At 32.4% G+C, this 15152-nt stretch overlaps 1 protein-coding gene across 1 annotated transcript; it reads right to left on the bottom strand.

The window, feature by feature from the left end:
• Positions 1–7533: 7533 nt before the first annotated feature.
• On the bottom strand, positions 7534–10987 carry LOC132725299 (uncharacterized). Its single transcript, XM_060710399.1, has 4 exons — positions 10910–10987; positions 9628–9679; positions 8974–9192; positions 7534–8495 (listed from the first exon to the last, which is right to left on the bottom strand). The coding sequence occupies exons 2-4, from the start codon at positions 9674–9676 to the stop codon at positions 8269–8271; spliced, it is 495 nt and encodes a 164-aa protein (XP_060566382.1). The 5' UTR covers positions 9677–9679; positions 10910–10987; the 3' UTR covers positions 7534–8268.
• Positions 10988–15152: the final 4165 nt, after the last annotated feature.

Genomic DNA, 15152 nt, shown 5'->3' on the forward strand with positions numbered 1-15152 from the left:
ATCAAGTATGCAGGTTTCTATCCACGTTTATTTATTCAAAGGGTTTGTCGGGAATCGAGCTCTTTCATATACATTTGTCGTTCTCCGTCGCTGTGGCGCTTGAAAGATATATTGTGGCGCTTGAAAGATAAAACAAATGTGATGTTATGAGCAACCTTGCATTTTTAAAATAAATTATATTTGATTAATTGCATGTATCAAGGATTAGTTTTAAGTATTTATTACATTTATACAAAACATATCCCTAGAATTAAGTAAATGGAACCTGATGGATGCATTTTAGTTTCTAATCTAGGAATTATAAGCGACGGTAAAGAAAAACCTAAACATTTTATTTTTTTAGAATCTTATCTTATCATGCACATTTTTATCAAATTAAATGATATATAGAAATAAGACAATTATTATGCCTTCAACTTTAAAATGCATATGGGTTTATTCCCCACCCCGCGCGCGCGCACACACACACACAGACCACACACACACACACACACGCGCACGCACCAACACACACACACACGCACACACATACACACACACACAAACACACAATCAAATCAAACAAAAGTTCAATAGTCATAGGTTTGAGTTGTTAGCACACTTACGATGAATGATATCCTTGATTTTCCGAAAGAAATGACTTTCTATGAAATTTTTGTTTGTTTTATTGGGTTTTACGTTTCATCGACACTGTATAGGTCATATCGCGACGTTCCAGCTTTACTGGTGGAGGTAGACCTGAGGTGCCCTTCCGTGAATTATTTCAGGCACGAAAGGGCACCTGAGTAGAACCACCGGCGTTCCGTAAGCTAGCTGGATAGCTTCCTCACATGAAAGAATCCAAAGTCCCTGTCGGGATTCGAACCCACAACGATGAGGGGCTAGTGGTTTGAAGTGAACGACCTTAACAACTCGGCCAAGGACGCCCCCTTCCTATGAAATAAGAACATAAACACTCACCAAAATGATAACAAAGCATCGACCTACATTGCGTTTAGTATTTTTGACGACAACATACACTCAACGATATTATATTTTCTGACTCACACTACAATAAGCTGAAAATTACAATTTTTGACGACTGTTTCTTCGGGATATTCAAAAGTTTTTCGACATTTTGCGTTACATAACTTTATCAGAAGAACTTCATCCTTATAGTTACAGTTCCTCCCCTCAAAGACACATTGACCTATAATTTATGTTATGTGACCGCGACCTATAATCTAGGTTATCATGTGACAATGCTAGACTTCTCTTAACCGTCTACGGAAAGGATACGAGATAAACGGTTACGTCGTAATATCTTTAAGTTAATAAATGTAAGTACAGAAAGATAACACCGTTTCAAAATATGTCATAGTTTGATCGCTAAGTTAAAATTGGAACAAGAAGTCATCTATTCAATACAGCTGTTTAGGTTTTGAAGTGAATCATGTAATAGTTATAGTACATGAAACGAGTTAGTTACGAGGGTATAACACTGGCTGGGGCGACAATCAAGGGGTGTTTCTGCTAAAAAATGGCGAGGCCGTAAGGCCGAGACAATTTTTTTGCAGAAACATCCCGAGATGTCGCCCCAGCCAGTGTTATACCCCCGTAACTAACGAGTTTCATATACTTTAACTGTTTTATCGCAATGGCAAAATGTTTTCTTTTTTTGTAATAGAAACAAATAAATTAATCGTTAGCTACATTACAGTTATTTATCATAAGGCAGTTTTTCAAGTTGCTTTTTCGCTGCCGCAAAAAAAAATATACAAAAGACATCCAATATTAAGAGGCGGATTGTATACTGTTACCAAGACTGATTTAAGATTAAAGGGCTTTTTTTCAGTGGAAATATTTCATTCAGCGGATGTACCTTTTGACTAAATGAGAGTAAATTTCATTTCATTAAGTATCTTTGTTTATTTTTCATTGTTTTTATATTACTTATTCTATTTTATTGATTTCATTTTTTATTTTATGGTGTTTTTTTTTTTTTTGGGGGGGGGTTGCTACTGGGAATGGTCGTTACCACTGCCCCATTGGAGCCTCTATGAAAAAACTGTATTGATATATACAAGGTGCGAAAAAAAACTCGACCGATATATAACAGTCGAGTTTTTTTTCCTATATGAATCAATGAAAAAAAATGTACTGTTATATATCAATACAGTTTTGAAATGCTCATTGAAGTGTACTGAGTATAATGGGTTACAAGAACAAAGGAAAAGTTCCAAACCATGCGATAAGTTTGAAATATGAACCAGCATATAAAATATTATGTCACTTCTTCATTATTCTCATAATCAATCGGCCAAATAATTGACACCGGGGCAGGGCACTTCTTACCAAATTCCATTGAAATGCCTTATGACAGTTTACTTCTATAAACAAGTACAAATGTTGCTGCAATGCAGCAATTGAGAAGCTCCGCGCAAAAAATGCGCTCATTACAGATACCTTACCAAATCATTCCTGCGCACAGGTTATTTTCTATTTAGATTAAGTACTAGTGTATATTATCAAAGCAATAAATGCTGCAAGTGACGATGACCTAGTAGGCATCTGATGGCCAGATATTCTTATAAACATTTCAATGGTTAATTTTACCTGAATTGTACATGTATATCATAGATGAATGGGCGGACGAAAGACATTGTTCATCATGAACTTTGATAGGCTTGTTGGAGATAAAAATATTAAATGTATTTTCTTTGGAACATACAAAACAGTAGTTAAAATGAACAAAGTCTGTTTTTTTATTATTGCTGTAACAAATATACAAAACAGAATATAAAAATAGCAATAAAAGGGACTAATATAGTAATATTACATGCATTTTTTCGTATCAAATTAAGAAAAATGGTTTCTTTTAACACCTGGGAGTTAAGATACAGAAGCTATTTTCTAAGTCCTAGACTAGATAAATAATGGAAGAGTACACACACTCGAATGAAGAATTTGTGATGAATTTCAAAAAGACCAAATTTGGAAAAAAAATTTGTTATACGCGTTAACAAAAATAATGGTACATTAAAAATCATGTCATTGAATAAATTTGCATGGCATGTTGATATATTGAAACATTATTTCTCAATGGAAGACTGTTACCTGAATTTCAGACAGATGTGAGAAAATTCACTAACATCATGTTCATGCAAGTCAAAGATATAACAGCTACTTGACTTTGGGTATGAATAAAGAGCTATTGTCAAATGATTTATTGGGAGATCAATTTGCTATTTTGTTGAATTGCTTCAAAATCCTCGTCCAGTTCTAACACCTAATGTTAAAACTGCAGACAGAAGTTTCTGTTTTTAAAATGTCACAGTACTCGTATTCGGCAAATCAACATTCCCCTCAAACATATTTAAATCGGAAAATCACGGTCGATGGTAAAAAAATTGTCAGTTATAAGTGCAATCAAGGTCGTAAAAAAGAAAATAGCTATTAATTTACCGAAAACAAAAGCCTTACCGAAAAGACAATTTAAAAATGATAACACTATGATATAACAACAATAAAAATGGCCTACTTAAATTGTTTCGATAAATTGATGAAGAGTGCAATTTATGGTTGAATATGTTTGCATTTTATTTCCTGCTAAACTCTCCAGTTCGTCATTTATTACCATGCAATTCAATAACATTAAAATATCAAATTACCCTTATAAACTTTTGTCATGATCCATAATTTACCCTTTACCAACCCCATTTTCAATACTAGTATACTATAATAATCTTATAATAGCAACCAGTACAGATCGGAATATCTTGCTCAAGGGTAACTCTATTTACGGTGGTAACTAGACTGTCCAAAGTTTCGCTTATATAATCCTGTCTGTGACGACAAATAAATTACTTAAAAATTATCAGAATATGTTAAAATTACATCTTATTTTTGACTGCTGTAAATAAATACCTGTACATACAACATATCATTACATAAATTTTATTGGACATTAATCATATCCGAACTGAAATAGAGGAAATTTATAAAGGAATCAACGTGCCATTTCATTTTACTTTATTGTTTCCCTATTTTCAGTTCTAAATTTACTGAATTCATAGTATTAGTAGAGTTCTAATATAAAACCTTTAAGCACTTTGTAATAAAATGAAGATGTTTTATAAATTTAGAATAATAACAGCAGAAAGAGTCCATTTTAGTGTTGATGACCTTAAGAACAAATTGATGTACGGATAACATATTAAAAACTTGTTTTAATTTTGCGAGTTATCAATGCATAACGGTCTGAACACTCGTCTAGGTTTGTATTAAGCATGTTTAACAGTTTCCTACAGCTTTGGTAATTAATTCAAGTTTAAATTCTAACGTGTTACATCGTTCATTAAACTCCCACCAACCCTACCCTGATGGTGTAGGTATTGATATGCTGTCAAGTTTGTTTATATTTCAGCTGTGAGCCGGACTCAGTTTCGTTGTTAAACCATAGCCATGCCATGTGGCTAGATCAACTAAAGAGAAACGAAACATTTGGACAAAGTGTAGGACCTTTCCAGTGTTTACAGATTTATGTAAATTGGCTAGCTTGTTATCCAATTGCTACACTAAGATAGTACATAGTCACTGGTTGACCTGGTTTGCACAAAAGAACACATGGTTTTGTTTGTGATACTGTTTGTGAGCAGTTGACATAGCAATGAATGGAAAAGGTGTGGCTTAATGTTCCGCTACGAAAAACCGGAAAGGTCCAATCATAACTGTCTTACGTTCATAGCGTGAACAAAATCGCATTAGACAACTAAATTCTTAACAGCCTGAAAATGATTAGAAACGTGTAATTTTACTATAGGTGCAACTGCATACATGTAGAAAAGATCCAACATCAAATTTTCATCAAGGAGGCATTTGCACTTACATCTACTTCTACATCATACTGCTTAACAATCAATTCTGATTATGACTAGCAGTAGTTACCACTACCGTCCATGAACAGGCATATCACACCGGGTATAAAATGTTTCAATTTTACCGTTTCGATCGTTCTTTAGAGATCCCGTTTTTCTAGTTTGTATTCAATGCTTGGTTGCCGAATGTTGTATGGAAACACATATTCTATTACCTTTCGGCATACATGTAAAAGTCTCCTTATCTCTTCATTTAATTTTTTTGCCCCCACTATAGGGGAGGGGGTTTAGATTCACCCTTGTCCGTCCGTCCGGGCGAACATCCAGTTGTTTCGGAAAAATCCCACATCTGGGGCCCGTCTTATCAACGGTTGTACGACAATCTTAGATCAAAATCGTACGATAAGATTTCCAAAATCGTACGATCGTTGATAAGACGGGTCTCAGGTGTTTGCATGTGGATTTATTTTAAGTAATTGTAGAGTTATTGTCATTGACTAAGTGAAAATTTGCAATTTTCAAATTGTGTCGATAGCGCAAAAAATATTTGACCTTGTGTGATGCATCTTTACTGGAATGATATTAAGCCTTTGAAGTTATGCACCTGATATTTCGCTTGTGGTTTTATTCTGTTTTGTCAGAGTTATTGCCCTTGACTTTGTAAAACATTTGCAAGTTTCAATTTGTGTCGTGCGTAGCTCAAAAGGTATTTAACCTAGAGTCATTCAACTTAATAGGGATGTTGGTCAAGATGTGTAGTTGTACACTTGGGATTTTGATTGTGAATTTTTGCAGTAGTTCTAGAGTTATTGTCCTTGACTTTGTAAAAAAAACGTTCCAATGTTATATGTTCCTTGAGTGCTTCAGTTAGAATCAACCAATTTTACAGGAATAATTATCAACATCACTGTGAAGCTGTGCACCTGGGGTTTTGTATGCGAATTTTTCCAGGTTTGTTAGATTTATTGCCTTTGACTTAGTGATAATTTGCAATTTTCAACTTGTTCATGCATAGTTCAAAAAGTATTTGACCTGTAGGCCTGAAACTTTACAAAAAATGTTGGTCACCATGTGTACTTATGCACCTTGGGATTTGCTTTTGATTTATTCAGTACTTGTAAAGTTATTGCCTTTTACTTCTTTAAAAAAAATAGTTTAAAAATTGTGGCATGTGTAGCACAAACGATATTTGACCTAAAGTCATAAGATTGACAAAACAGTGGAGTGTGGGGGTACCCGTGTCCTATGGACACATTTCTAGTTTCTTTTCAATTATTTGTTAAATTCTATTAGAAGCGAGTGATCATTCCCACATAGTGACAAAGCGTGTGGTCATACCGCCTACAATTTCTTATTAAGTAAATTTATTATTTTTGCCAACAAGGAACTTTTTCAGTAGACTGGAGCTATAAGTGAAAAGGGAATTAATTCTTGTTGGCAATAAAATTTAATAAATTTGAAGTGTCTTGCAACGAGGTTTTTTACGTTGTTTATTATTATATACATATTTGAGTAAATTCAATATTTAATTGGAGAATGGCATTGACAGAAAAGTCCATATACAAGGACAATAACATCAGTCATGGACAGTTAAATAAAAGGCAAACTACCAGTTTAAACATGTTGTGTATCCTTTTGTATAATTTTTCACAGTATAGAAAATGTGTGCAACTATTAGGCACAATGGTACTTTTCATCCGTAATTCATAATTGACAAAATATATTCAAAATAAATGCATTGATTTATTCCGCCAAAGTTAATTCGAAAATCCATGCGCAACTTTTTCTTACCAACTAGACACACTGGTAGATAGCGATTGATTTTTAAGATGACATCATAACATGTCCGCTAAAAAATCTTTGCAGGACAAATCTTGAAATACGTAAAAATGACAAAACTGAAAATGTTCCAGGCTCAGTTTGGTTGAGCTTGTCCATGGACGATACTGGAAAGTGCAAGTTACCTTCCACGCCCCTTAGAACTGGCTTCAATACGCAGACATCAACATTTAAACACAAAAATAGTGAAATTAAGAATTTAGAAGCATCATGGAACCTTCAATGTGACACCTTCATGCCATTACATAAAAGCGGCATATGGTCCCTTAATTAAAGGAAACGTATGCCCTTGACATGAAAACAATGAACGGAAATGAACAAAATAGTATATTGAAAGGGGATCAGAGGTTATGATGTCTTCATATCACTGATAAGACGTCAAAAGATCTATTCTAAAAGCAGGCATCATATCCTAAGGGTTATTATAGGAATACTTGAATCACTCAATGTAAAAGAGGACAAATAAAAGAAACTAAACATGTACAAATATGTCTCGATCGAAAATGTAACTTCCTTGACGGGGCGATATTTTACGGCCTCCATACCGCGTAATTTTTTTAAGCAGCAGTGACCTTGATTACACTGGTTTTCTACCCCTTCAAAAATGAAAAGACGATCCAAGCTAAATGCGTTCATTTTCCTCACCCATTGCCTCAAATTTGTAATACTAGTTTGTTTTTTGTTGTTTTTTTTTTGTTTGTTTGTTTTTTTTGTTTGTTTTTTTGACGGAGGCCATCTACAATCAGTTTGTCTTTCTAAAATTAAAAAAAAAGAACTGAATACAATAAAAAGTTTCACTGTTTATTTTAAATTGCAACCTTGTTATCTCATTGCCCATTCTAAAACAAAATACAAAGGATAGCTTATGACAATATAAAATAAACTGTACAGAATACTAGTAGTCTTTTAAACTTCAAGTTATCTAAGTTTTGTTTAAAAATATTTCCTTCACAAAACTCTTTAAGGGTCTCATTATATTTTCTAGTGGACAATTAATTTCTATTAGAATTCACTCAGTTTATTTAACACAAGAACTTACTGAGCTGTAAATTTTGTCCAAAATAACGAGACCACCAATCACATTATAGATACTGTAATTTTACTCTTGCACCTGAAAAAATGAAAACCACACTTATCAGGTACCCACAGTTTATGATGTTCAATACGTGTCCATGTAATCATCAATGTGTTCAATTGGTATATATTAATAGTTTGCATATAGTTTTGCATATTCATTAATCAAGTATTTACGAATATAATTGCCTACCGACTGAGTAGATGTTAGTGTAAGAAATTGAGTACACTTACCGAAACAGACAATAAGAACTCATACATCTCACTGTGTGCCATTAAAAAAGACATTATTATATTGTTTATTCTGTTAAATAGATAAATATGTATTGACAACATAGAAATAACATGTACAAAATAACCAGTTTTAATTTGGTCAAGTGTCTTTTAAAAAGATACTTCCTGATAAATCGACAAATACGATCTATATCAAATTTATTGAACATCGTTATATGCATACTAAACACAACATTTATATTTATTATGATTCAGCAGAAACATATCACGGTGCCTTTAAGCTCTTTCGTATTTCATTTATTTCTCTTCTTGCAAGGTCTTTACAAATGTCTTTATTCACTTCTTCAATGTTTTTATGATCTTGTTGAAGAAAACAATTGTGTATAGTCATTCCATGATATTTTTTTTTAAATTGATAGTCTTTTGAAGAGATCGATGTGTCCTCTTCTCGATAATGTAGCAGAATAAGGATAATTCGCTTTTGCTGTTCACCTACAATTGATAGCCATAAAAGTGGATTTAACAAAAGAAAAAGTGACAAGCATTATTTAAGAAAATGATAAAAAAAAGAATATAGGAATATCTTAAGAAAGTCCAAAAGGTCAAAAGAAAGTCCAAAGCGACATTATTGAAAATGTTGTAGGGTCGGTTAAATTACGCCTGTTCATAGACGGTACTGTCAAGTGCAAAATTACCGTCTACGCCCCTAGCACCGGCCCAGAAAATTCAACCTATTTAAACATGAAAATGGTGAAATTTTAAAATTAGAAACATACGCAGATGTATTAATATGTGCTAATTGTTTTATTTTCATCTTTTTTACATTTACAAGTACTGTAAATGAATAAGTTAAAAAAAAACTTGTCTAATTTTACCATGGGTTTAAAGAGCTCTACCTATGTGAGCATTTCAAGAATTAAGGATCTATTTTGCGAAAATGAAACACAGATTGTACAAAAAAGACGCTTACTATTTAAGTTTTCTAATGTATAGTTGACGTCGGTTTCAAGCCTAGAGTGCAGTAAACATATTGCAATGATTGGACTGTTACCGCCTTCATGAAATTCATCGTCAAAACAATCTGTAATTGGCGTGTTATATCCTTTTCTGTACAGATAGCGTTTTAAATTCTTTGAAAAGGTTTCTGTTTTGTTTGATTTCCAAATGTCATAGATAAAACCATGTACATCTGAATTATAAAGAAAAAAAGCAACCATATACATTTGTACATGTGATCTTTTCATATATCTATTTTCCATTCTTCAAACATGTAATATTACGTAACCTTTTAAAAATTCAGCATTAAATAAGATTCATGACTATCTTTAGGAATATTTACATTAAGGAATACGGAGAAAGAACTTAATTATTATACAACTAATTCTATAGGAATAAAATGCCGAGAATTAGCAAGAAAGTGCATATATCAAGAATGTGCTCATCGTTATGTATAATAACACAACATTTTACCCACTTGCCGCTGCAACTGGTTCGCATACAATCACTTTATGAAAAATGAATAGTATAATTATTTCTCTTTGACAGAATATGAATACTGGAGATTACTGTATAAAGAGAAAATCATTTTTGAATAAGTTCTTGGTAAAGATTATATAAATCATACCTTTATCAGGTTCTGATGCCTTAGTCGTCCTTTTGAATAGATTACCCATTCTCTGAAACCAAAAATGATAAAGTGATAGATTAAAACACTTTTGGAAAATTATGAAAATTTCACTCTTCCATATTCCACTTGTATATCCAGTAATTTTTGTTTTTAGGATCCGGAATTCCTCAGACATTGTCCAACTACTCGTATCATATAACACTATTAAACTCACCGAGACAATTGTGTCGTGGTCCAGCTTTTTAGTACATGATTCACTTAAGCAACGTTGGTAATATCATATGATTTATCTGAATCATATTTCATCTGCCTCATTTTCGTCATTATATGACACTATTAGTTCGGCAAATGTTTAAGCTACACTTGGACAGAATATTAAAACAAAGTTTCAAAACGTTATTATACTTATTCACATTGACAAAACACAAAAATAGTGCCAGCGAATGATCCTAAAATGTTATCATTTTCTTGGATGTATTTTAAATGTGGTTAAAGTATTATTTCATAGCAACCGTTTGTGTCGATTCATTTCTTTTCATTTGCTTTACATTGAATCATTTTTGTCCGTTTACTGTCCATGATACTGGTTTAGAACACAGCTTTGCAATTATTAGGCGTTACTTATACACAATTCCTGCTTATTTTTCTATTGGGTATCTACGGTGTAAATGTTTCAGTTATTACACAGCGGAAACAAAATAAAAGTTAAGAAGTACTGAGGCTCGGCCATTTAGAGGAATTCTACTATCGCGAGATAGGTAGTAGGGTACACTTTAATTAACACTGACACACATTCACGATAGGGAATCACGTGACTTTTACGGTAACGCGTACTGACAATATGGCGGCCTAAACACCTCGCTTCACATGTGTGAAATATTAAAAGCAAAGCAGTTTTGTCGTTTCCCTCTATGTTTCATACGATCAAGGTGTCCGTGCGTCGCGATAGTGTCCTGTACCATCACGTGGTACTAGAAAAAAAACCCGGATGAAAGAATTCCATAGTAGATAAAAAGAAAGTACATCCCGTTAGCGACAAAGCAAACTGTTCCGATGACAAAAATTGTAAAATATGATTATTTTAAAGTGTCATTTCGATTTATTTCCACTATATAATGTTTTTGAAGAGGGATTTTTATTATTGAGACGGTAGTTTTATGTTATCTTCTGGAGGCGTGCTGCTTTAAAATGAGGATGAATGGCATTCCTCTCAGGTAAATAAACATTATTAACATTTATTGAACTTGTCAATTTTGATATTACATAAATTAACACTTACCTAACAGGCTAAACTCCAGGATATTCATGTATGTCATTTATCAGAATAATCACATTTGCCCCGCACCTAATCAGTAAAAGGAAGATAGAAGAAAAGTAAACAGCAAACGTAAAACTTTACCATAATCAAAATCATTTTAATCTCAGTTTTTGTTTTAAGAACCCCTTTATTTTTGATATTTAAAATTACTGCAACACATTACTTGAACCTTTGTCACAAGAGTTGCCAAAGATTTGAAAGTGTAATCGACCTACTTTTTGGCAAAAATAATATTTAACAATGTAATGATTAAATTTAACAAAAAGGAAGTCACTCTTACACACAGCCGTTTTATTTCTTCGTAGAGTGAATGTTCCTACTTGTTTACTTGTCATAATTTCAGTAACAAAACATATGCCTTACATCCTCGATATGGTATCTGTCGACAAGATGTTTGAAGTCTGTATTTACTTTATATTGTTTGATTTTATTAACCTGTCAAATGCAAACAGGTCAATGTACACAATATATTTATCTTCGATATATGATCGGTAAACTTCGTGAGGTGTGCGCAGTATGATATGATTAAATTCAATTTGTTTCTACGAAATAGTTACACTGGCCGTTATAGCGCAATAGTGTAAACTACCGGTTTTAAACTTCTTAATGTCCGACGTATTGTAAGATCCACACCGCGTGTGTCTATGTTTTATCTTCTTTATATTTTCCACATTACTGAAGGTATGATTGATTCTTTGGTTTATATATGGTTTGCACTCATTTTGGCAAAGCTCATACACTTTCTTAAATAGCAAGGTTTATGAATTAAAATCAATAAATTCAATGCCATAAAATACAATACAAAACAAACAAATCAAGTGGCCTATTTTCCACTGTTTTTCTTTCAATCGGTATATTAGTGAAATTAAAACAGTTGACCGAATGATTATATTTGTTTATTTGCTGGTATTGTTCTGTACGTTTCGTAAAGACGTCAACATTGTATTAGTATTTGTACTTTGCGTCGTTAGAATGAGTACAGAAAATCATCTCTTTAGCAGTAATACGAGTATTTTGTTTTGTTGTTGCTAAAACAGCGTCCTTTTAACATTTCTTGTGTCCATTGCAAATATGCGAACGGCACATGGATGGCATTCCTATCGATGTCTGTAACAGTTGAATCATTTGCATTTGGGTTTAAATAATAAGTTCGTGTAAACTTTGTTTCATTGCGTATTTCTGAGTCAAATGGCATCGGTTGCATAAAAAATAAACCCAGAGACCTTCAGACAAATATTTCATACTGGTCAGAAAACGTGACCATTCAAATGTCTTCATACAGTGTAAACACTTACGTAATAATATTTATGTAATAGACGATAGCATGGTATTTTTACTCAGAATCTTATTTATACATTACAAACAATGTCAAACTGCTTTGATAATAATTGGAAGTTATTCCTAATTGCTATTCCTTAGATAGAATTAAACGATAATATGATTCTTTTAATTAAAGACACAAAACAACCAAGTCGTAGCTTGTTGTGGCAAGAAAACTTAAAGTAAAAAAACAAAATCCATATAGAACGATCAAAACGGTAAAACTGTATGTGTTGCACGCTCGGCTTGATTGAGCATGTTCACGGACGGTACTAAAATGCAAGCTAATGTCTATGCCCTCAGCACCGGCTTAAGCAGAATTTAACATTTCAACACAAAAATGATGAAATTTTGAATTGAGAAACATCCGCTGATGCGTTCATATGCCGTTGTCATGATGCCTTCTATGAGGAACGTTCGTTCCATTCCAGGACCTATTGACGGCCCAGAAAAACTATAAAATGTGCCTCACGTGCGCTTTTAACTCCTTATGATACGTAATGCAAGGGTTAATAATGAAAAACAAAATAAACGAACATCGGGTATACTTTTATACAAGAATACCTATGGCTATTTCCTATGCCATACAAATTTATTTGATTTCAAACGTTTTGATTAATTCGTCTTAAATCTTTTAACAAAATCCCCTTTAAAGGGTATTAAAAATATTTCTTATTTACAAATAAACAACATGCAAACTTTAAGTGGCAGATTAAAACGTTCATTTTATCACTTTAGCTTTGATGGCAAAAGTATATATGATCGATCCATCCGTGGCGCCTGTAGTTTTACCCTTTCTATATGTAAAAAAAGTAAAATTGTTTTCAGTTTGCTTCATCTAGACAAATTTTGGAACCAGATGTGTAAAGTTCAGGTCATTATGATGTTTCCATTATCGGCCAAAATGAATAAATTTGAATTTGAAAAATTGAAACAATTTCTGTTGCCCATTTCTAATCCTATCTAAGTTTTAATGAAACTGACGCTCAATTATTTGCATATTTTTTGAGAAAATCGTCTGCAAATAAATAGGAATTTACAGAATTTAACTTTTGGTAAAATTATAAAGTTTCTTACCAAACGTATTCGCTCTGAGGCACACCTTGTTTGTGTTAGTGGCTTTCAGAAAAGTTGAACCAAGTCGTAATTTAAAGTTTCTACCAGTATGATAGCCGGAAATAAAAAATGGAAGTCTGCCATTTAATCCTGTATCCTTTAGATCTTTAAGTATTCCATGTTTTCATGTTGTATTATTAGCTTTTTGAAGATCAGAAAAGTTGACACCGCGTTTTGTTTATTTAAAAAAAACTTCTGTAAAAAAAAGATTATGATTGTTTGTTCTACGTTGTTTACGAAAAACTGACTGAAAGTTAGTTATTATTCTTTTATTATCTTAAAAGCACACAAGGCAATTATTTACAATACTTTAAATTCTTTTAACATACGCAGCTTGTAAGTGAAATCGGGCGGTAATTTGCAAGCTAAGTGCCATCTTTTTCAGGTTATGGAATGAATTTGAATAATAAGAGCTACTTACCAACTGTAAGGAACCTCACCAGATATCCAATTTTAAATGTAATTCAAGAGTGCTAGATATTTAAGACAATACAATACAATATCTTTATTGCTTCATAGGCCACCAGCCCAAAACAAAACATAGTTTACAAGTTATTTGTTTGCATATGTACAAAACAGTGTAAAAGTATTATGGTAATAGTACTATTATTTAGTCAAATACAGTAATACATGTATATCATCGAAATTCACTGCAATCTTAATAGAGAAAAATCTTTCTATAAAGTTTGTCTGGAATAGAAATTGTAATTGACAATTAATTTGATACATTTCCAACGGTTTAACCTTATCCGAAACAAGATGTAAGGCAAAACATGCTAAAACGTAGTTTATCGCAAACTCAAATGTATACATTGAAAAATTTGGAATCAACAATAATAGTCTTGATGTAGAATTTAATCACATTGCATTAACAATTTGCACACGTTTGCTAATGTATAAATAAAGTATAAATGTTCCTTCAATTGAAGAAACCGACACTTTGATTTGTATCAATTTTAGTATGTGTTATGTGAGTTTAACTTCATTTCATTTAAAAGTAAAATTTTCATATACTTAGATGTCATATAAATATTGGTAGAAATTAATTTAAGCAATTTGTTCAGATCTATATTGTAGTGCATAAAATATTAATTTAGCTAAATTTAACAATAGCGATTCTGAGTCAGTATTAATGAGTATGTTAAACTTGTTAATTGATGGTGAAACCCAATATTTTTTAGGAATATACAGCTTCCTTAGAGAGCTATATGAATTGCAAACAAGAACAAAGTGATATTCCGTTTCAATACATTGATCTTCTTGACAGAGTTTGCACACTCTTTCTTCTCTATCAATGTTTCTATATCTTCCTTTTTCTATTTTGAAGGCATGGTTTGAAATTCTTACTTTGGCTAAGGCACTTTTAAATTTTCTTATTTTAACAATTTCCAAATATTTTCGAGTCCAAAGTTTGTTTTAAAGTTAGCGTAACACTGTAGACATTGATAGTAAATTCATCTGGTACTGCTGAAGCTTCTTTTGAATTATTTATTTTAAAGAATCAAACAATTATACATTTCGTCATTAGCTGAAGCACAATTTATTTGTTCCTGTACAACTTAAAATTAAAATGCAAAACTTTGATTATTGTCCGGGACATAACTCTTCAACGACAAAAGATATCAACTTCTAATGTTGAATTTAGATAAACATCATTGAGTACAAGTGCAGTGCAAAAGAACCGATACTATGCCTTGCCAATTTTTGGAGTTATTGCCCTTTGTTTTATACACTTTGAACTTTGTCCGGGACATAACTCTCAAACGAC

This window comes from Ruditapes philippinarum, unplaced genomic scaffold, assembly GCF_026571515.1.
Source record: "Ruditapes philippinarum isolate M1 unplaced genomic scaffold, ASM2657151v2 ctg2355_1_1_1_1, whole genome shotgun sequence".
Taxonomy (NCBI): Eukaryota; Metazoa; Mollusca; class Bivalvia; order Venerida; family Veneridae; genus Ruditapes; species Ruditapes philippinarum.

Coding starts and splice junctions, on each gene's coding strand:
- LOC132725299 (XM_060710399.1), bottom strand. CDS start 9,676: ATGGGTAATCTATTCAAAAGGACGACTAAGGCATCAGAACCTGATAAA. Junction 9,193..9,627: donor GGCATCAGAACCTGATAAAG/GTATGATTTATA, acceptor TTTATAATTCAG/ATGTACATGGTTTTATCTAT. Junction 8,496..8,973: donor TACATTAGAAAACTTAAATA/GTAAGCGTCTTT, acceptor TATCAATTGTAG/GTGAACAGCAAAAGCGAATT.